At 27.9% G+C, this 22,754-nt stretch overlaps 2 protein-coding genes and 1 long non-coding RNA gene across 6 annotated transcripts in view; 2 read left to right on the top strand and 1 right to left on the bottom strand.

The window, feature by feature from the left end:
• Positions 1-180: 180 nt before the first annotated feature.
• On the top strand, positions 181-1,278 carry LOC123266214 (NADH dehydrogenase [ubiquinone] 1 alpha subcomplex subunit 6). The gene is made up of 3 exons (XM_044730308.1): positions 181-356; positions 507-622; positions 1,042-1,278. The coding sequence occupies exons 1-3, from the start codon at positions 236-238 to the stop codon at positions 1,168-1,170; spliced, it is 366 nt and encodes a 121-aa protein (XP_044586243.1). The 5' UTR covers positions 181-235; the 3' UTR covers positions 1,171-1,278.
• A 257-nt stretch (positions 1,279-1,535) lies between these two features.
• Positions 1,536-22,754, bottom strand: part of LOC123266196 (receptor-type guanylate cyclase Gyc76C-like) — a 61,764-nt gene continuing 40,545 nt past the window's right edge. For 2 of the 3 annotated variants that reach the window (XM_044730263.1, XM_044730265.1), the window contains 15 exons: positions 11,341-11,644; positions 11,095-11,241; positions 10,067-10,426; positions 9,812-9,990; positions 9,359-9,646; positions 6,658-6,918; positions 6,494-6,565; positions 6,115-6,283; positions 5,840-5,989; positions 5,225-5,564; positions 5,014-5,137; positions 4,842-4,940; positions 4,622-4,766; positions 4,211-4,467; positions 1,536-3,636 (listed from right to left, as the gene is read on the bottom strand). In XM_044730263.1, coding sequence (XP_044586198.1) covers positions 2,728-3,636; positions 4,211-4,467; positions 4,622-4,766; positions 4,842-4,940; positions 5,014-5,137; positions 5,225-5,564; positions 5,840-5,989; positions 6,115-6,283; positions 6,494-6,565; positions 6,658-6,918; positions 9,359-9,646; positions 9,812-9,990; positions 10,067-10,426; positions 11,095-11,241; positions 11,341-11,644 — 3,804 coding nt within the window. In that variant the 3' untranslated portion in view covers positions 1,536-2,727. The remainder of the gene's footprint in view (positions 3,637-4,210; positions 4,468-4,621; positions 4,767-4,841; positions 4,941-5,013; positions 5,138-5,224; positions 5,565-5,839; positions 5,990-6,114; positions 6,284-6,493; positions 6,566-6,657; positions 6,919-9,358; positions 9,647-9,811; positions 9,991-10,066; positions 10,427-11,094; positions 11,242-11,340; positions 11,645-22,754) is intronic. The other variant, XM_044730266.1, reaches the window with a different exon arrangement.
• LOC123266218 lies at positions 12,776-15,252 on the top strand. Of its 2 annotated transcripts, XR_006509724.1 has the most exons (6): positions 12,776-13,718; positions 13,810-13,937; positions 14,057-14,203; positions 14,281-14,388; positions 14,760-14,895; positions 15,037-15,252. It is a non-coding gene; the product is annotated as an uncharacterized LOC123266218 (long non-coding RNA). The 2 variants fall into 2 exon arrangements; XR_006509723.1 differs by having other exon boundaries at positions 12,777-13,718; positions 13,810-14,203.

Raw genomic sequence — 22,754 nt, 5'->3', positions numbered from 1 at the left:
TTAATGTTGATAATAATAATTAATTTAAAGGTGTTATGTTGATACTAAAAATGAAAAAAAAATAAATTTAACTTTTAAAGCGGTTATGTGTCATAAAATTTATAAATTTATTTTTACTGATTAAAGATCGTCTGTAGATAATCAAAAAAGTTTTATTGCCGATAATTAAGTAGGAATTGATTGTTACCATTTATATATTTTTTTTCCATTTTATTATTCATTCACAAAAATAAAAATGTCGACACCCGTACGGGCTGTTCGTCAAGTAAAGCCAGTTTTATCATTATCTAAAGCTGAAGCTCATAGAAGAGTCTTAAATTTATACAGATCATGGTACCGACAAATACCTTATATTCGTAAGTAGTCATAAAAAATTTCTTACATATCTTGTTGATTATTTATACTCTAAAAAAAATTTATAACCTATTACCTAGTCACTGATTTTTGTTTTTTTTTTTTGATTATGTAAACATGTCATTTGATAATTATTTGAAATTTTTTTCTAGTATTGGATTATCATATTCCCAAGAGTGAAGATGACTTGAAAGCCAAAATTCGAGAAAAGTTTTACGAAAACAAAAATGTCACTGATATACGTATAATTGATCTTCTTGTCGTTAAGGTACTCAATGAGATATTGATAGTCTTAGGACCAGTTTTTTTAATCAGGAATAAAATTTTATCCAAGATAAAATTATTATTGTCAGTATATTTATATACATAAAATACAAAGATGACATTAAAGTTAGCAGTCACTTAACAATTTTTTAATTTTATTTTTCAAAAAAATCATTCTTAAAAAATTGCATTTTTTATTCTTTTAAATTTCTACATGTCAATTTTTTTCTCTAATTTTTTTTGCCACAATTTATTTGCTATAAAATTTTTAAAATTATTAAATACATGCTAAATTAATTTTCATAATACATAGACATATTTTAGCATTGGATAAACTTTTATCTTGGATTGAACAATTGGCTCTTAAAAGTTTGCTGCTGTTTTGATGATCAGTGATTAATTTAAGCGTAATTGGTGTTGTAGGGTCAGATGGAGCTGAAAGAAACGTCAGAGAAGTGGAAAAATAAAGGAACTTTAATGAATTACTTCAATGATACTGTCGAAAAAAAGCCAACTGGTTTTATGGCAAAGTTTTTGAATGGTCAAGATTAATTTTGAACTGTTAAAAGTAGTTTAAGAATTATTAAAAAATTTTCGTTATTAACTAAGCTCTTCTCTAGTAATTTAAGATGAAGATAATAAACTGTATATAAGAGATTAGATCACAAGTTTTTTTTTTAATCTTTACTGTAAATTGAACATGATTAGTCAGTGCATTTCGTCACCATATACAATATAAATATTTCATTGTTTCAGTATAATGAAAAAAATTGTCTTTTGTTTCTTAACACTTCTTAATCATGAATAATTATTTATTGATCTAAATAATGAGTTATCATTTGTCATTAAGATATTAATTTTTTACACTAACACAATTCTCGTTTCAAAGTAATCTAAATTAATTGAATGATGAAATAAATAACATAATTGCGATAGTTTATAAATAGATTGAATAATTAGATTCAAAATTGTTATTCATAGAACGTTAATAAATTTAAATAATTAAAATATTAAAATAGCTTCAACAAAAAAACATTTTCAACTTATAAATTCTAAAGTGATAATTTTTTTTTTTAAATTAACAAAGACAACAATTAAATCTTAGGATAAACTGGTTTTTATTACAAGAAGAATATATCAATAGATCGTAGTGTACATTTATAAAATTAATTAGACATTTATTAATTATATATAGCTTTAGTGTCTGTATATTTTATTTTCTTGTTTATTTATTTTTAATTTATACATTTGTTTTTACATATATTATCAGTTATTTCAGTATAACTATTAATAATATTATTTATCATTATTATATTTATATATCATCATATCATAATTATTATAATTATTCAGTTATATACATTTGACATAATTGATATTATAATTTCTTACGCTAGCACCTTAGGTACAATCCAGTTCACTTTTCACAGCCATACAGATAATTTGCTTTCCTTCAGTGAACAAAAAAATTAATACATATTAATTAATTGGTTAATTAATTAATTAATATATATTATATACTCAGACAATTATATAATTATGTAAATAATAGATTACACAACAATTAATAATTAATAATCCATCTGTCAAAGTATTAACACAAAAAAATATTTTTTATTTGTTTTATTTGTCAATTTTTAAACTTTGGTTGCGACGAAGCGCCTTCATTAAAAAATATAAAGTTTATCGCACTCTCTAGGCCGCGAAAATAAATTTTATTAACATAGTAATAGTCATAATTATAGTAATCATCAATTAATAAATTGATGATAATATTAAATTAAATTAATTATTCAAAAATCTAAATATAAACATATCCATAAACATTTTAACGGTACAAATTATAAAATCTAAAAAATATACACTTGTCGGTAACTTTCATATACATAAATTGCACATACTTAAAATCTATACTATACTTTAATTAATAATTATAATCAATAAATTTAATAATAATGATTGAATAAAAATAAACAGAATTATAAATGGCAACAATTAAACAAGCGTTTCATCCGCTTGGAAAGTTTACAGAAAAAAAAATAACTAATTATTAATTAATATATTATTCAATAATGTAAAATAAAAAAAAAAAAGGAAAAAAAAACAAATTTACACGATACTCTCACGTTCAGATTGTATGTCATAACCAGCGATAACTCCGCGTCTTAATGAAACGTCACTATTTCTAAGTCCATTACCATTGAATAAATTAACAAGCCAACTTCTTATTGAATTTCTAGTGGAAGTTTTTTTATCCGTGACATTGTCGTTGGTTGACGCTTGAGTAACTTGATCAAGGGATCTCCAGGGTTTGTTAGCAATAGCTATTTCCCCGGTGCAAATAGTATCATCGCCGAGTAATGGAGAATCTACTTCTTCATTTGACGAGTGATGATGATGATGATGATGATGATCGTTACGTGTCACCGTTAACAAATCGCCATTAGGATAGTTATTATTAATAACCTTATCAATGATGCTATCTCGCATACCACCACCACACCTATCACAACTTTCGAAAGACTTGTATATGTGTCTTAGATCCTTGCTACTGAGACGAAACGATTCGCTCCCAGTTAACACTACAGGAAACAGGTCTAGCGATCGCGTTTCACGAAGTAGCTGAGTCGGATAATCGCTGGTTGTCGACGAAGAAGCTATCGTAGACAGTACTCGTGGAGTTTTTTCCTTAGGATCTGAAAAGAAGTTTGCGATTGCTTCTTTTACGTTTGCCTTACGGATGTCTGATTCTTCTTTTACGGTCGTGTTTACTAAAGTACTTCTGGAAATGTTGTCCAGGAAAACTGAGCGGTCTAGGTTTCCCAGGCGAAGAGCACGTGGAACTGGACTCGAGTTTCCACATTGTGAGACTGAGTCTTCAGTGGGTCGCGGAACGGTGGATTGTCTTCTGCTACCAGCGCCCAGTCCTGCGAGTAGTGAAGGTTGTCGTGAGTCTGAATTTAATTTTGGGCTGCGTCGTGGACGACAGAACAGTGGTGGTAAATCATTTATGTCAACCTGAAAAAAATTAGTGTAAGAAATAAAATTTGTTTTTTAAAATTATCTATATTATTAAGAGAATAAGCAAAATTTTGTGGTCAGTGTATTTATATGATAAAATGGGTTTTTATGGCTAAATTTAGTATCGTTGGAAAAGTCTTAGCCTGGAGTTATGCCTTTTCATGGTTTTGTATCATTCTCACCAATGGTAAATTTATGATGATAAGTATTTAGGCTGAACTATTCACATTTTTAAAAATATAAGCTCATTCCGACATTATACTCATCGAGACCTTTCATTTGAGTACCCACATCAATATTTTATATATTTATATATATTATATATTTGTATATATGAAAAATATATCAAAATGCATGTGGGTACTCAAATGAAAGCTATTAATGAGTGTAACATCGGGATGAGCTTATATCTTTAAAAATGTCAATTGTTAAACAAGTACAGTGCAATTTAATAAAAATCATTATTAAATAAAGAAAAATTTAATTTATTTATAGTTCACAAGTCACGGCAGTTACATAGTGACTGCAAGGTTGCTAGTTACATTGAAAGAAATATAAAATTTAATTTTACCTCGCGTTTTTGGACAGCTTTTTCAGTAGCGCCGACTAACCAGTAAGTTTTCACGTCACCTTTTCCTTTCATGTGCACAAATCCGCGTTCTTCGATAATATATCCTCCAATTTTGTCTAGAACGTCTTTGCATTGGGCACTTATGTGGATTTTTAGAGGTTCACCGGTTGACTCCAAACGTGATGCTGTGTTTACTGTATCTCCAAAAAGACAATAACGTGGCATTGTCAATCCTACAACTCCCGCTACTACTGGACCTAAAAGTTAAATTTTTATTTAGAAAAATTGCAAATACGGTCATAAAAAAATTTCTCAATCTAAATATCTAATTAAAAAATAAATATAAATTTAAGTTTAAAATAATTAGAGATCTTAGATAATGTATAAAAATAATAAATAAATTTTCCATACCCGTATGAATTCCTATTCGTAATTTTAACGTATCATTCGGCCGATGAGCAATCGAGTGCTGTTTAACTACGTTAAGAAGCTCTAATGACATTGAAGCTATTTCTCCTGCATGCCAATTAGAATTTTTTATCGGTAACCCCGATACCTAATAAAATTAATAATAGTTACTAAATTAATTAGAAATAAATAAATAGATTTTTTTTTGTTATAAATTACATACCACCATGTACGCATCACCGATAGTTTCGACTTTATAAACATCGTAGCCTTTAATTATACGATCGAATAAAGTATAAAGATCATTAAGAAAATTGACAACCTGGAACAATTGATCAATTAATTCAGTTATTAAATATCAAGCAATTTCTGGTAAATAAAAAAAATATATGTACTTGGAAAGGAGTACTCTCAGCAGACATAGAAGTAAATCCAACGATATCACTGAAATAGATCGTCACTGAATCAAAAGCTTCTGGTTCAACACCGATTCCATTAGTCAAACAATTCGCAACAGGTCTGTAATAAATAAAAAAAAAAAAATGTAAATAATTTTGAAAAGCGTCAAACATATTAAAAAAAAATATATATTGATTAAAAACTAACTTAGGTAACATCCTATGAAGTAAATCCTCAGTTTTTTGTTTCTCCTCGAAGAGAAGGCGCGTACGCTCACTGACTAGATCCTCGAGGTTGTTGGCATACGTCTCCATCATATCCATCATCTGGTCCATAATATTACGATGTCTACCGGCTTTCATTTTCTTTAAGCGCGTTCTAATTGTCTTGAAATCCGGTCTTAATTCAGGACACTCGGCCCAGCAGTCTGTTATCGTGTTCACGACGTAGTCAGGACAATCCGCGTCAGACTCGGAAAGAATTTCAATGTTGGGTCTAAATGGATGTTCATCATCTTCTGGATATTTTTTTACTCTGTCTATTATTTCTGTGAATTATTAAGATTTATTAACTGATTGTAATTTATTTCGACAGTTTATTTATTTATTTATTAGATCTATATACCAAGGCTTAACCGGATGGCAATAATACAAAGTTTAGATATAATAGATGAGTAATAACTAAATGATGTAGTTAAATAATGAAACAGAAACATTATAATACAATGCAATACAATAAATTATATAAGTAACATATGAGTAAATTCTTAAATGAGTTTATAGATGATGATATGATAATAGTGTCGGGATTTAATATAAATACCTTTGGGTTCCAAACTAACTCCACCGAATGGTCCTTTTCTACCGACTATTTCAAAAAGTATTATGGCAAAAGAATAAATATCACCTTCTTGAGTACCTCTAATAGGTGCATTGGGGTCTCTTAATAATTCTGGTGCTTTCCAAAATAAATCTGTAATTAATAAAAAAATTAAATAATCATTATTTATTTAAAAGATTTAATAATAAAAATATTTTTATTCTATTAGCAATAATAAGATATTTGTAAATGTCAGTATTAAATTAAAGTAATCTTACTTCGATTGTACTGATGTTCTCCAATACTTTCAGATTCAGCACAATGTCGCATATCATGAAGACCAAAATCAGAAACTTGAAGTACCCATCGAGAAGTTACAACACAATTTGAAGACTTTAAATTACCATGACAGACTAGCACGGACGATTCGTGAATATACAACATACCCTACAATCATAAATCACATCGTACATATATAATTAAAATTTTTTTATAAAATAAAAAATTACAAACTGATAAAAAAATTGTCACTTGACGTAAAGAATTTTTCTTCTTGATTTAAAATGATCAATTTCTTAAAAATAATTTTTTTGATTCAAGATTTTTTCTCTTGTATTAAAGTACATTTTTTTATCAGAGCTATAAAAATATATTTACCTTAATGAGATCATGAACTAGTGATGCAATGAACATATCATCTAACTTAATATCTTCATTCTCAATTATATCCTGCAAAAGGAATAGAACTTAGTATAGTAATCTAATTAAGTGACTGTTTAAATAAAAATAATAATCATAATCAATGACAATGATTTACATACGTAAAGACTTCCTTTGGCACAATAATCGGTAATTAATAATATTCTTGTCGGCTCAACACAAGCACCGATAAATGAATTAAGATTACCGTGTCTTATTTCACGCAAAACACGCATTTCTTTCATCACGTCACGTGATATATCTTTTTTCTTGGTAAATTTTAGTTCTTTTATTCGCACAATAACTCCATGATAATGCCCTGTTTGTGCAAATACTTGACCACCACATTTTGATTCATAAGACATCGCGCTAACTAAACTTAACTGAAAAAAATAACATTTAATTATAAGCAACAATTAATAATAATATTAATATATCAATAAAAAAAAGCGATATGAAACTTGTCCGATAAAGAATTTTTAAAATAAACTATTGATGGAATATTGAAAAAAAAAAAAAAAAAACTAAAATAGATCTGTAATAAAATACCGGTATTAAGTCCCCCTTGACTTACTAATGAAATTATAATTTAATTGATTGGAAATAACTGGTTTAGAAATGCAGGGAAGCTTAATATACATAGGGGACTGGCTCGGGTACTTAACCCGTGATTTTAATTTCTATACTAAGAAAATTATTTATATTTTAATCTATATTAATAAGAAAATAAGAAAAATTTTGTGTCCAGGATAGTCATATGATAAAATCGTTTTTTTTTTTTAGTGAAATTTAATGTCATTGCAAAGGTCTTGACTTGAATTTGTGCCTTTTCAAGATTTCATATCATTCTTATCGATAGTCAATTTATTATGATAAGTATTTAGGCTGCATTTGAAAACTCTATCTCTAGATACATAATTAAGAAATGACCCTGTATCTTGAGAACTATTGAAATTTTTAAAGATATAAGCTCATCCCGATGTTACACTCGTCAAGATCTTTCATTTGAGTACCCACATCAATTTTTCATATATTTATATATATATATATACATACTAGTATACGTTGCGCGCGCAAGCGCGCGTGTGAATTTAGTATGGAATTATCTATATTTTCATACTTATGATATATTTGACCAATCACGTTACGAATAGTTTGTCTAATTGTGTATATTTTCATATTTTTCATCTAAATTATAAGAGTGGATATGTATACGTAAAAATATATCAAAATACATGTGGGTACTCACATGAAAGCTCTTGATGAGTGTAACATCAGGATGAGCTTATATCTTTAAAAACATCAATAGTTAAGAAAGTACAGTGCAATTTTACATAATTAAGAAACTGTCTTGTATCTTGCGAACTAATGACATTTTTAAAGATATAAGCTCACCCCGACATTACACTCATTGAGACCTTTCATTTGAGTACCCACATCAATTTTTCATATCTATATCTATATATATATATAAAAATGAATCCCTATTTCCCTTGGTCATGCCATCACGCGTTAACGGCTGGACCGATTTCACTAATTCTTTTTTTGATGAGTTTGTTATTGTCAGGAGAAGGTTCATTATGAAAGAAAAAATTAAGAAGATTGCGCGGGAAATTAGAAAATTTAAGAATACTCAACCACCGTATAAAATCTATATCTATATTTATAAAAATGAATTGCTGGACCGATTTTGATAATTTTCCTTTGTACGTTATAGTTAAAAAATGGTTTATAAAAAAAAAACATTTGAAAAAAAATCGTAAATATTAAAAAATAGAAAAATTAAAAATTAAAGTGCAGCCAACATGTAATCGGGAGGTTCTGGGTTTAAATCCCAATCCGAGCTATCTGGATTTTCTCACATCTTTATATATATATATATATATATATATATATATATATATATATATATATATATATATATATATATATATATATATATATATTTCTTCTGTGCGTGGGTTTGTTACTGAACTCCTCCTAAACGGCTGGACCGATTTCAATGGAATTTTTTGTGTGTCTTCCGGTGGATTCCAGAATGGTTTATATTCACAATTCAGTCCACGGGAAAATGTTTATTTAATAGATTTTTTATTTATAAATAGTTGTTGACCTTGAGTACCCACATGCACTTTTCATATATTTTATAGATATCATATATATATATAAGATATATGAAAAAATTCATGTGGGTACTCAAATAAAAGCTCTCGATGAGTATAAAATCAGAATGGGCTTATATTTACGAAAATGTTAATTATTGAGGAATTCCCATTGCATATTGTTAACTAATGATGTTTTTAACTATACAAGCTCATTCCTAAAATTTTTAAATTTAAGACGTGTGTACAGGACAACGTCTGTCGGGTCTGCTAGTATTTATATATATTATGTATATGTATATATGAAAAATATATCAAAAATGCATGTGGGTATTCAAATGAAAGCTCTTGATGAGTGTAACATAGGGATGAGCTTATATCTTGAACATATATGTCATATATGTATGTATATGAATATATGAAAAATATATCAAAAACGCATGTGGGTACTCAAATGAAAGCTCTTGATGAATGTAATATCAGGATGAGCTTATATCTTTAAAAACGTCAATAGTTAAGAAAGTACAGTGCAGTTTAACATAAGTCAATATTTAATAAAGCAAAATTTTATTTATTGATAGTTCACAAGTCACGGCGGTAACATAGTAACAGTAAGGTTGCTAGTATTATATTAAAATTTTTACTATCTTGAAAAGTAAAAAAAAAATAAAATTTTTACTCGTAAGAAAAATAATAAGATACGAGATGAATAAATATTTACCTTACTAGGTGAAGACATAAGATTATCATGGTGGGGATAACCATGTATATCACTAGGATCTATTTTCCATAAAAGACCCTCTATTTCCTGTTCTATTTTCCATCTTCTGTAGATACTCATTGTTATAACAGCAACGCAGAACAATATAATAGCAAGTATTGCTGCTGCGATAATACTGTGACCATGAGTATCATCTTTAGGACAGTGTTCATTGAGAAAACCACAACCGGGTTCAGCTTCTGGTTTATTTTTTCCAGGCCATTCCATCGATTCTGACGGTCTGTACACCTGAGTGATAAGTAACAAGTATTATTAACAATTATTATTAACTTTTTTAGTATTACAGATTACTGGCTTAATAAATTAATTACTAATTACACAAACTACGAGATAATAAAATAAAATAGGTAATAAATGCACACGCGCACCATAATATTTAGACAACTCACTCACTAGAGCTTCACCCTGCTGAAATAGTCCCACTGGTTTCATTTGATAGTCACACGTAAAATTGACAGGTAACGAATTCAAAGCATCTATGAAATGAAAGTGTTCTTTTTTTAGTGCAAGAACTGAAAAGTTTCCTTCCGAATCACCTTGATAGTCGAGTTTTATTGTCTGTCCACTGACACCTTAAATAGCAAATATTTACATCAATTTTTAAAATAAATTTATTATGATAATAGTGAATAATAATTAATAACTTACTTTGATACGTGTGCCGTCTAATTATTGTTTGAATAATTAGCGTACCATTACTAACTATTTCGTCGATCTCACGCTCTGGTTGTTCCCGTAATAATTGGTCAAGTGCTGTTGCGTATAGTTTTACAGAATCATACAAATACGCCGCATAAATAGATATATATTTTTCAAAATTCGAATAGTTAAATAATTCGGGTACCGTAAATTTGAACGGCTCTTTTCTTGTATACTCTTGAACTTTTTCTGTAAAATTTTCATAACTTTGAAGAGGTGGTGTTAATGCTACCACCAGTAAAGAACGGGCTCGTTTCAAAAAATGATTTATATCCAGACAATTCTTTAGCGTATTCAATTCACTTGGTCCTAAAAAATTATTGTTACTAATGTTAATATTGAAAATTAAATAATAAACATTTTTGATTATTTAATAAGAAATCCATAAATTTATTACAGTTAATATTTTTATTTCACGGTGAATTTATTAATAAAAATTTGTAAAAATAAATTTATCAATTATTTTAAAAGCTTTTAATGTTGAAAAAAATTTTTATTAAAAATCAAACAATTCAAAAAAATGTTTTTTTGTTGAATATGTCAATTCTAAACGTTTTAAAATTTATAATTTTTTTTTTTGTTGAAAAATTGAGATTTTTTTTAACTATTCTTGATGAACTTTATGAAAAAAAATATGTGACTGTCCGAAAAAAATTACAAATATAATTTTTTATGGATTCAAGAATTGTGAACTGTGAGGCTAAATAATTATGAAAATTAATTTACTAGATATTTGATCATTTTTTTAGAACAAATAAATAATGTTAAAAAAATGAGAAAAAAAATAGACATGTAGAAATTTTATGAAATTAAAAATACAGTTTTTTAAAAATATTTTTTTAGAACAATTTTTTTTGTTAAATGAAATAAAAAAATGGTAAAGTGATTGCTAACTTTAATGCCATTAACAATTACTTGAATGTCTTATTAATTATTGTTTATAGTAGATAATATATAGAACAAAGTATAATACTAACTCCATAAGTACTTGCTAGCTTCTTTCTGCGAATACGTCATCATGTCAATATAGATCACCATGTACTCGCCATTGTCTAACAATCTTTGATTCTGCATCGCGTACATTAATTCTATGAGTGAAGGTGACGGGCCCATAAAGACATAAACTGAAACAAATAATTACAATAAACTTATTTAATAAGACGTTTGATAGAAATATTATGTACAATTGAATATAAGTAAAAATAAAAAAAAAGAATACAAACTTCTCGTCATATTTTTAGTTTCTTGAATCAATTGAAACCAGACATTCTGACAGCAAACAAGTTTATCCTCGCAACATTTGTGTCGATCCTCAACAATTTTGAAGTGATTTATTGTTAAATTATTATTAACAGCCTGGGTCACCAATTGGTCAGCAACAAGCGACCAGTCCTTTTCCGTGATAATTGAAAATTTAGTCCACCCGTAGTGCAGGAGAAGTGCTATTACTGATTTAGACGCCTGTCTGTCTGGTGGCTCTGTTCTCGCAAAAGTTGGTATGTTTGAAGCTCTGTAATCGGAACATTTCTGAAACAGTAAACATAAACAATACATTATTTTGATTGAAAGATTAATTTATTTTATTTTTTGGATATACTGAACTTTAAAAATCTATATTAATTAAGAGGCTTTTTTTTGTTTAACTGAAAAAATTAATTAACTAAGAAGAATATGTCAAATTTCAATTAATTCAAAACGAAAAATTTTCTACCGAGGATACTAATTTAAATTTGATATGAAATAAAATTTGAATTGATGATTTTAAAACTTTATTTTATATCAAGTTAAAACTAAGTGAGTATTTTCATGAGTTTTCATAATAGTATTTCAATTTTTGGATTAGCTGTCCTAAAAATAAACTAAATAAATATCTTCAATGATCTATATCTTTATTAATGAATGAAGAGATGTTTTGTTGGCATTCCTAACAGAACAAAACTGTTAAGCTTACAGACAAAATTAATACCATAATATGCAGTTTTTCAGTTGATGATATTTTGTGGCTATTTTTTTAGTTGAAAATTTAATAAGTTTTTAATTAAAAATTGCTTCTTTTTTTATTTTATTTGAGTAAATAAACGTAATGATTATATTGTTGATTGACTAATTTCATATTTTTCAAGTTCAGTAGAATTTTAATTACGATCATAGAGATATCAATATATAAAACTAAAAATAATTTTTATTTTTAAAAATCAACTTATAAAGAATTGAGATACTATTGTTGCTATTTATCATTGCAAATAAAAAATTATAAACGTTTACAAAATTTCTTAAAAATATAATTGCGGATAAATAATGATACTGAAGTCAGGAGGCTTTTAAATATTTCTGAGATTTTTATAACAATTTAATTTATTATAAAAAAAAATATTTTTAAAAATTCGCACTTGTAATTTTTTCAAATTTTCATATGTGGAATTTTTTACTGAATTTTTTTTCATTATAATTAAATTTTTATAGATAAAAAAAATATCACTTAATTATTCTTATAAATATTTAACATATTCTGAAAAAAAAGTAAGAAACAAATAAATCTTAACTAGAACCATTTTTTTTTTTTTTTTTTTTTTTTCAAATAAATTTCTTCTCTAACAATTATTCCAGATAACAGACAACAACAATTGATCAAAATGAAATCTCAATATTGTACCGAGGACATTAAGGGACTTCCAGCAGTGCCTGTGAAATACCACACGTGGCTTATTAACATACAAATTAAAAGAGCAATCACCAGAGAGGAATTTATTCTTCTTTGAGTGCGGAGCATACAGCTCAAGAGATTGAAACTGAATTGAATTGAATTGAATATAAAATAATAGAATAGAGTTTTAACATTGTGATAATATCTATCTCTCGAGACTTTGATTACAATTTAACAAACAACTTAAACGCATTGTATATAAATTATCGTATATTATTATTTTATGCATGTAGAGTTGAGTCTGGAGTCTAGAGTCATGATCGCTCAACATTCAACAGACAATATATGCACAAATTTATTTATCATGGATCATGACAGCATCAGAAGAGTACAACGAAGAGAAGAACACAGCAACTTTAAATAAAACAAAGTATAAATAATCATATAACCCTGATAATGACAAATTTCTCAGACAAGTGGAGCAGAAACAAGTTGACCATGAAGTTTTAATAATTATTAATAAATAAAGTTTATTTGAAATTAAAAATAAGGATCTACACTCTACACTCCAACTCGGCTACACGGTAATAATTTACAAAATTATTTAAATATATAGTTAACCTAAAAATAACGTTTGAGATATTGTAAAAATTGACTGTAAAAGAGATTTAAGATTAAGATGATGATGATGAAGAACAAGAAGAAGAATAAGAAGATGAAGAAGAACAAGGCGTGGTGTGCAAGATGCTTTGGTCATTGCCGGCTAGCTGGTTGGTGTTATTCCTGGCGGCGGTCGGCTATATTTAGACGAGACCACCTTGAGAGAGTCCGAGAAAGAGTTGGTTGTGCAACGAGAACGAGAACGACAACGACTACGACAACCAAGACGACTACCAGCGGGTATATGACTACCAAGTGCTTAAAACCCACGATACGATAATTAAGTAAAAAGAGAAGGTAACTATATATTTATATTAATGTATAATAGTCTTGGTTTATTGCAGCTCGGTTTATTGCTAACAAATGACAAAATACTTTAATGTTACAGACGTTAAGACTTTATTACACTCCTATCATCGCGATCCTCATCTTGATCATAGCGTTCTCAAGATCAGTTATGTGACATGACACAATGGCAAATTAAGTACTTAACAATGACTTTGTCGGTTACAAGTTGTAAGTTACATACAAGAGTTACGAGTTTTATTAAATTAATGTTATGTTATAACGTCAAGTTTTATGGAGGTTATTACAACTGGTGCATGGTATAATTGTCATGGAATTTTATTTAATAGCGGTATAGGTTATAGATGTGGGTATTATGAGATTAAGATAATACGGATAAGTATATGCTGGTAATAGATACGTGGATCAAGTATTATATATGGGTGTATTTGTTGGTTATTGCACTGTTTTCATGTTTTTATTTGCTCAGGAATTATGTTAAGTATTGAAAATTTATTATTATCACTTTTATAGAATGATAGAATATATTTTCTATTTATTTGTTATGTTTTAGGAATAAAAATAGAAATAACCTGTAGTTAAGCTGATTAACGACTGCGCATGCGCGAATATTGTTCCAAATGTTCGATAGTCCCAAATTCACATAAGAATCAATTAATTGGTAAATTTATTTATGAATATGTATAACTACTTATATTTTAGGGAGACAAAAAAAACAAAAATAACGTAGAATATAACCTATAGTTAAGCTGAGAAACTACTGCGCATGCACGAAGATTGTTCCAAATGTTCCATAGTCTCAAATTTATATCAAAGATCAATTTATCAGTAAATTTATAGACAAAAATATTAAATTTCTTATGTTTTAGGAATAAATAAAGAAATATGACTGTAAATTCAACCTGTAGTGGAGCTGAAAAATAACTGTGCATGCGCGAAGACTGTTCCAAATGTTCCATAGTCCCAAATTCATATAAGAATCAATTAATAGATAAATTTATTTGTAAATAAACATGATTACTTATGTTTTAGGGAGACAAAAAATAAAAATGACGTAGTTCATTTTTACAAATATAACTTATAGTTAAGCTGAGAAACTACTTTGCATGCGCAAAGACTGTTCCAAGTGTTCCAGAGTCCCAAATCCGTAAAAAAAATCATTTTACAGGTAAATTTATCAAATTCGGTGTCAATTGTTCGGTTATTCCTGAATTTTTAACTCCAATTGTATCTGTTAGTTGTTTTTTGTTCCATTTCATCAATTTCGTTAGAATGAAGACTATAAATTGTTATTAATTGTCTGTTTTAGGTTTGCTAACATCTAGCACACTGGTTGTTGGTTGTAGCTGGTGAAGGAGCTAAAATCTAAAGTAAATGCAAAGCGTTGGAGTGGTATAGCGCGCGTGGACAACTCTCAGGGGACTTACGCCAACATACTTAACGATATCCTGGACACACGCGCGTGTCTCGCAAAGTGAGATAGCACTTGTGACCGGCTAGTTAACTATTGAGTACCCGGCCGATACAAGTGTGGAAAAAGAGCGAGAGAGAGGACAGAGATGGCCAAGTAATATAAATAAAGATAAAAAGAATACAAGTAATATAAGTGAAGTGAATAAGCTAATGTAATGTAACCACGCATACTCACAACGGCTTTCATTTATTCGTAAATCAACAGCGAGATGCTATTTATAGACAGCGGACAAATAGCGATAGTAGTCGACGTGCTACTCTCTGTTATACGTTATGTTGTGTCTTTCCATGTCCATGCGTATATTACATATTATGTTATATATTGTATATTATACATAGATATATTTATATCCTTGAATGGCAAAATGCGAAACGCCCGAATAGAATAATGCCCGTGTGCATTAAAACCGGATGAAAAATTTATTACTGTTTTCATTTAAATTAATTGTTTATTTATATTTATTTGCTTAGATGTGTATGTATACATACGGCGAGTAATTGTTGTAATTAATGATTATTGAATAATTAATGCACGGATATTTTCCGCAATCGTTAAATGATAATTAATGTTTAATGGCATTTTTATGACCATTGCATTTAAATTATTATTTTTATATTTATATTTATCATCAATCAGTTGAACTTATGTATTACAATTTTCTACAGACGTTTATTGTACTAATAAATGAGATAATTATTTAAATAATTGTAAAATTAGAATTAAAAATACTTATCGTTTATTATTGATGACACTAGGGTAAGAAAAATTTTAGATAAGGATTTTAATAGATAAAATTCGCGGATTTTTTTATTTTAGACGGAAAATGTTAACGTTGAGTATTTTTTTGTTTAAATAGTAATGTACTTCGTGTTGAAATAGTAAATTATAACGAAACTGTCAATACTATCAAAATATAATAAATAAGTAGGTGATTTGTTTTATAAAAGTTGAATTATAATGAAAAAAAATTGAGTGAAAAATTCCACATGTGAAAATTTGAAAAAATTACAAGAGCAAATTTTTAAAAATATTTTTTTTTATAATAAATTGTTTATAATAAATATTCAGAAGCCTCCTGATTTCAGTATCATTATTTATCCGCAATTATATTTTTAAGAAATTTTGTAAACGTTTATAATTTTTTATTTGCAATGATAAATAGCAACAATAGTATCTCAATGTTTTATAAGTTGATTAAAATTAAAAACTATTTTTAGTTTTATATATTGTCATCTCTATAATCATAATCAAAATTCTACTGAACTTAAAAAATATGAAATTAGTCAATCAACAATATAATCATTACGTTTTATTTACTCAAATAAAATTCAAAAAGAAGTAATTTGTAATGAAAACTTATTAAATTTTCAACTAAAAAAATAGCCACAAAATATTATCAACTTAAAACATTAACTGAAAAACTGCATATTATGGTATTAATTTTGTCTGTAAGCTTAACAGTTTTTTGTTCTGTTAGGAATGCCAACAAAACATCTCTTCATTTATTAATAAAGATATAGGGTAGAAGTACCATTTTTGGCCACCTTAGCACCGTTTTTGGCCAGTAAACATTTGAATTAATTTATAAAAAATTATAATAGTATAACCATATTTTTGCTGAGTTTTAAAAAATTTATATTAAAACAAATTGAGTTTGTAATGATTTATTAATATAAATTCATTTCTATCGTTTATTTGAACAATAAATGGCCATAAACGGCACAGTGGTCACAAACGGTACTTCTACCTTAGACCATTGAAGATATATATTTATATTATTTTTATGACAGCTAATTCAAAAATTGAAATACTTTTATGAAAACTCACGAAAATACTCACTTAGTTTTAGCTTGATATAAAACAAAGTTTTTCAATTACCATTCCAAATTTTAGTTAATATCGTTAAATTTCTTAAAAAAAATTCATTGTTTCTTTTGAAACAGACAATTTTTGCGACAAATTTTCTTTATTATGGAATCACTGAGTTTGCAGTGATTTCTGAAGAATAATTAAGTTTTATTAAAAATGATATTCTAAAATAGCGCTAGTAAAATAATTTCAGCATATATTCATATTAAGTAACCGATAAAATGATCAGCGTGTGTATAAATTAGCAAAAAAACGGCGAGTTTAATAATAATTCAGTTCCCACAACGTTGGAACCACGTCATTTTCACGGCAACTCCCACGGTCTAACGTCACGCCATATCCTGAGATCATTATCTTGGAGAATCTCCTGGTTTAGGACCACCCTCCGCGAATCTTATGATCGAAAACTCTTCCTTGTTTTTATTATCTTTTTATACAATATTATCCATTCGAAAGCTCGTTTAGAATACGCATCTGTAAATATCTAACCCACCACACGTTAATTAATTAATTATATTACGGTTAATTTAGTCGATTATACTTATCAATATTTTGTATTTGGTATTTATAAATTCATTTACATTAATATGTATATTTAACGTATCAAGGATACTGTATAATGTTAAGGATAAATTAATTATGTTATAGAACACTTAACTCGGTAAATATGAGAATATCAGTCTTTTATAACTGGCAAAACACGACGCTTTTTGACCACCTGGCATCTGTCCCACCTACGTGAAAGTTTGCATCGGGATGTCACCGCCGAGCTCTCTCTATCTCTTTCGATATTTGCTTTTAAATTTTTATGTTGCATTAATGTTTTTTTATAAATATCTTTGGTTTACTTATTCAAAAAATTTTCCGCAGATTTGTTTATGTGAAGAAAAAGTAATACTAACCAATCTTTGTATTATTTCACTTATCTTCACTAAAATTAAAAAAAAATAAATTGCCCTAATTAGGATTCGAACCTAGATCTTTACTATTAACCATCAAGTTCATCCGTGAAAAATTTCTTGAAAGAAGAAATATTATTTATTTTCTTTATCCATTTATTTTGATCAAATTTTTCACAATCTTCATTTTAAATTATACAATAGCTCATAATTATGTAAATTTGTTGCATTACCACTAGAGATGTACAATTTTTTAATTTTTAATGCAATGAAGCTTATGTATAAATATATAAAATTTCTTATATTTTAAAAACAGACAGAGAAATACAAATAAATATGACAGAGGATATAACCTATAGTTAAGCTGACCAACGACCCTAATTTATATCAAAGTTCAATTTATAGGTAAATTTGTAAGCAAATATATTAAATTTGGTTTTAATGAAATTTTATTCTTGAATTTTCAGCACCAGTTGTAACTATAAGGTGTTTCCCGTCCCATATCATCAATTTTTTATTTTTCACGTAATGAAACTTGATCTATGAGTAAGTGTATACCAATAAGATAATAAGGGTCGTGGTTAATTAGACCGACAACAATCTGAATTAGCGAAATAATAAGAAATTTTAGATTCCTGTATGTTTAAGGTTTATAAAATGCAGTACTAATAAAATAAATATCGGAACCATTTATTTAACATATAAAGCGGTGAATACTAAAGTGTAGATAATGATGAAACTTGAACTCTTTGAAATTTCAAAAGAAGTTTAGTTTAAAAGAGAAAAATTTTTAATTTTAGAACATTATTTTTATAAATTTCTCTATTGTTGATGAATTAATTAGAAATAGAATTTTTGTAAATTAATTGAAAATTCGAATCAATGTGATAAACTTCTTCTAACTTTTGCACAGAAAAAAAATTTACTCGAATCAAGTAAATAAATATAAAGAATTTCATCTTGATTTGAGTACAAAAATTCTTAGAATAAGAAATTTTTCTTGGTTTAAATAAATTTAACTTGATTCAAGACAATGAAACTCTTCAAAATGATTTTCTTGGATCAAGAATTTTTTTCTTTAAAAAACATGTTTTTTTTTTTTAAACTTTTGGATAAATAATAATTCGTCTGTTTGTTCATTAGGAGTTAAAATTTGTGTTGTTATTTTAATTTAATTATTGAAACAATAAGTTTAAAAAACTTTCGCTATAATAATCTCGAAATTTTTTATTTAATAACTTTTATTTAACTACTTTAAAACTCGTAGAAATTAAAATTAAAAAAATTAAAATTTTCTATTTTTTAGTTTGAAATATTGTTAAATAAAATCTGACTAATTGACTGCAACCCAATGATAACTGTTGCTATCTAACCTAATTAACGCATAACCACAGACAATTATTCCCTCCTCGACCAATTAGTATCTTTCCTAATAACTAGGCTCGTTAAATAAATCCCCAATGAGGATTATAAAAAATGTATTTATAAAACGGAAAAATACATAAAAGTAGGGCTGGTTTGGTTGAGATAGTGGAGTTACATTAGGGAGTGTGTACCGTAGTGAATATCAGAAGTTGATCCTTAAGTCTGGAGACTTGACAAAGACAGTCGATAGGAAGTGTCCGAAGAAAAGAGAAAGGATTAAGCAGAGAAAAAGATAAAGCGGGGCAAGCATGGTGGTAGCCCCCATGGTGGACCGTACCGGACACCGTGGGATCTCTTGAGATCGTTCTCGACCGGTCGTCGCTGGGAGCGATCAGTTGGGCTAAATATATCCGAGATAAAGACCGCCAGTTAGCGAGCCAGTTCGACGCCGTTATCCTACTCTATACTAAATATCATACTATATACTGTACTACAATCATCGGTATTGGCATTACACACTAGCGCTCTTCTCTTTATACCGATTATCCGCGAGATGCGACTACTACTAAGCACCAGAGAAGGGGTTAAGGTATAGTATAGGCATAGCTTCTTTCTATGCTATATTGTACGCAATAAAAAGAGGGAGAATTTACGGTAGTACTGTGAAGTATATATAGTTTATTATATTATGTTGTTGTTGTTGTTGTTGTTGTAGTTTTTATTGTTTGTCGGTGGTGTAGTATAGTACTATGAGTAGCGTAGTAGTAAAGAGAGTTAAAATGAAAAATAAAGAAGAAGATGATGGTGAAAAGAGAAAGAGTAAGCCAGGGTGGTCGAAGGCATATCTTCACGGGCACCGTGGGATTTCTTCATGGATTCGCCATTCAATTTTTTTATTTCTTTAAATATCTATATATATATATATATATATATATTTATATCTTTCTCTTTTTAGCGACCACCAGGTTGATTCGGCCATCGGCAATGGGGAAAAATAAATGAAAAAACAAGCCAAGTGAGTGAACCAGTGAGTGAGTGAGTGAGATAGAAAGCGATTAATAACGAGTGGCCAATCTTCCATGGTGGTCGGGGATAAACCAGGCGGCATCGACGACGCAGATTAATTCCGTGGCCGAACCCCCATGGTGGTCGGGTGGACCCTCAAGTAGAAGCCAAACAGATTTACCGAATGACTTTGTCTCTTTTATTATTATTGTGGTATATGTGTGTTACCTTCTTATTCTTATTCTTATATAGTTATATTTATATTTATAGTTATGTGTTTATTTTGTATTGGTATTGGTATGTGAGGATGGATCCGCGATACACAAATTATAAATATATTTATTATATCGTGGGTACTTGGTTTCTCAATCACGTCTTCGATAAGTCTTATTGATATTTCAAGCTCATTTCAAGGGTTGAGTTATTATTATTCTCTTTTATTACTTCATTTTTTTATTTATTTGTTGTTATGAGGTTTATTTATAGATTTTTTTATGCTAAATTTTAAATTGGTGTGATTGATCAAGAAATATTTGTTTCCGTGTTGTAAGAAGTTATTTTTAATAGTTAATTATTGGAAATTTAATTTTTACCGTAGTTTAAACTTGTCGTTTTTTAAATTGAAATTAATTGTTTAAGTGAAGCGTAAGTTTTTGAGTAGACGTAAATAAAATATGAATGTTTGTAAGGTAAAAGCCCCAATAGATGATCACGTACCAGTATATGATCACTCCATGTATCTGTATATCTATATTCACAAATATAGGTATACAAATACATGGAGTGATCATATACTGGTACATGATCATCTATTGGGGCTTTTACCTTATGTTCAAAGTTGATTTTTGAATTTACCGCTTTTTTACTTTATAAACGTCATTTTTTTTATATATTGTAGTTTTTGAGAGTAACGACATCTAGTGTAAGTAATTTCAAGTTATTTAATTCTCTAGAGGTGTTAGTTTTTATATTTTCTTTTTATTTCATGAAAGAAAAATTAATTTTTTTGCTCGACGGGCAGAAAGCGTCAACTTTCGGCCCGCTGCGCTAAACGAAGTTACCCCTTTCTGCCTTCGTTGAGCAAAAAAATAGTATACACTCCACGGGAAGTAAATAAGAAAGCCTCAGATCACATGTGATCTGAGACATTTCTTACTTTACTTCCCTAGGTGTGTAATATACTATTGCACTATTGCTGAATTACATTGAAACGAAACAAAATTATATTATTCTTATTGTATAATTATAATTTATTCATCAGAGTTGCAAAAAATGTATTTTTTTGATGATTTATTTTATATTTAATCAATAATTAAATTATTAATGTTTAATAAAAAATTATTTGAACGCAAAATTCAAGGTATTTTATCAGAAATTTTTAATTAAAATATTTTGTACAAAATTAAAAATTAAAATATAAAATTTGGAAAGTAATGGCTAGCGAGTGAGCGAATAGAAATATTTAAGTTTAATAAATTTTATTTAAATAAGTCTAACTATTAATACACGCGTGTAACTTAAAATACGAGGTGAAGCTAATGGGTTTCCAGGACTAACTGATTTTCTCAAAGTGTCCATCTCAGCCTCTGACCTCTCAGGAGGTAGGGGTATTCGAGGGAAGTATTGAGAAAATATATAGGATAGGAGTACTTATTTGTACGTAAGTATGGAACTAGGTACAAGTAAGTCTAGGTATAGGATAGATTCTGAAAGTATGTAAAAATGATAGAAGTAGAAGTATAGAGATATAGAAGTATAGAAGTATATGTACAGAGGTACAGGTATAGAGCAATTACTGAGCTCATGGGTCCGATCGCTGGCCAGGCGACAAGAGTTTTTAATCCCTTAATTGCTTCTTAGAAAAATATTTGGGAAAAACCCTTAAGCTTCTTACAACAAACTTATACATATTTTTAATCTTATAACAATACATTTTATTAGGGTCTCGCCAGCTGCAAATGTGAATTTTATTATATTGCACTAAAATTATAATAAACTAAAATTTCCCAAAAATGCTCTTGCAGCAGACGAGACTTATCAATTGTTTTGCATCACCAAGTAAATTATAATCTAGTATAATTTATGGTGATGAGACACAATTGAAACTTTTCTAACAAAATTTTAATACCGTTGTAAAAAATCTACAACTTAAGTAATTACTATATTAATTACCTATTACTAATAAATAATAATAATTATTATTAACTAAATAATTATATGCTAATAATAATAATTAAATAATGTTAATAAATATAAATAATATTAATAATCATAACTGATAATGAATTAAAATTAATAATTATAAATAATAATAATTAAATTAATTTACAAAAGAGTGGTGGAAGATATGACCCCCACAAAAAAAAAAAAAAAAAAAAAAACAAGAACGAAATAAAAAATTTTCAAATTCAATAA

Source organism: Cotesia glomerata, linkage group LG5 (assembly GCF_020080835.1).
Source record: "Cotesia glomerata isolate CgM1 linkage group LG5, MPM_Cglom_v2.3, whole genome shotgun sequence".
NCBI classification, from domain to species: domain Eukaryota; kingdom Metazoa; phylum Arthropoda; class Insecta; order Hymenoptera; family Braconidae; genus Cotesia; species Cotesia glomerata.
The sequence above is the reverse complement of the archived record's forward strand: the minus strand, read 5'-3'. Positions and strand labels throughout refer to the sequence as shown.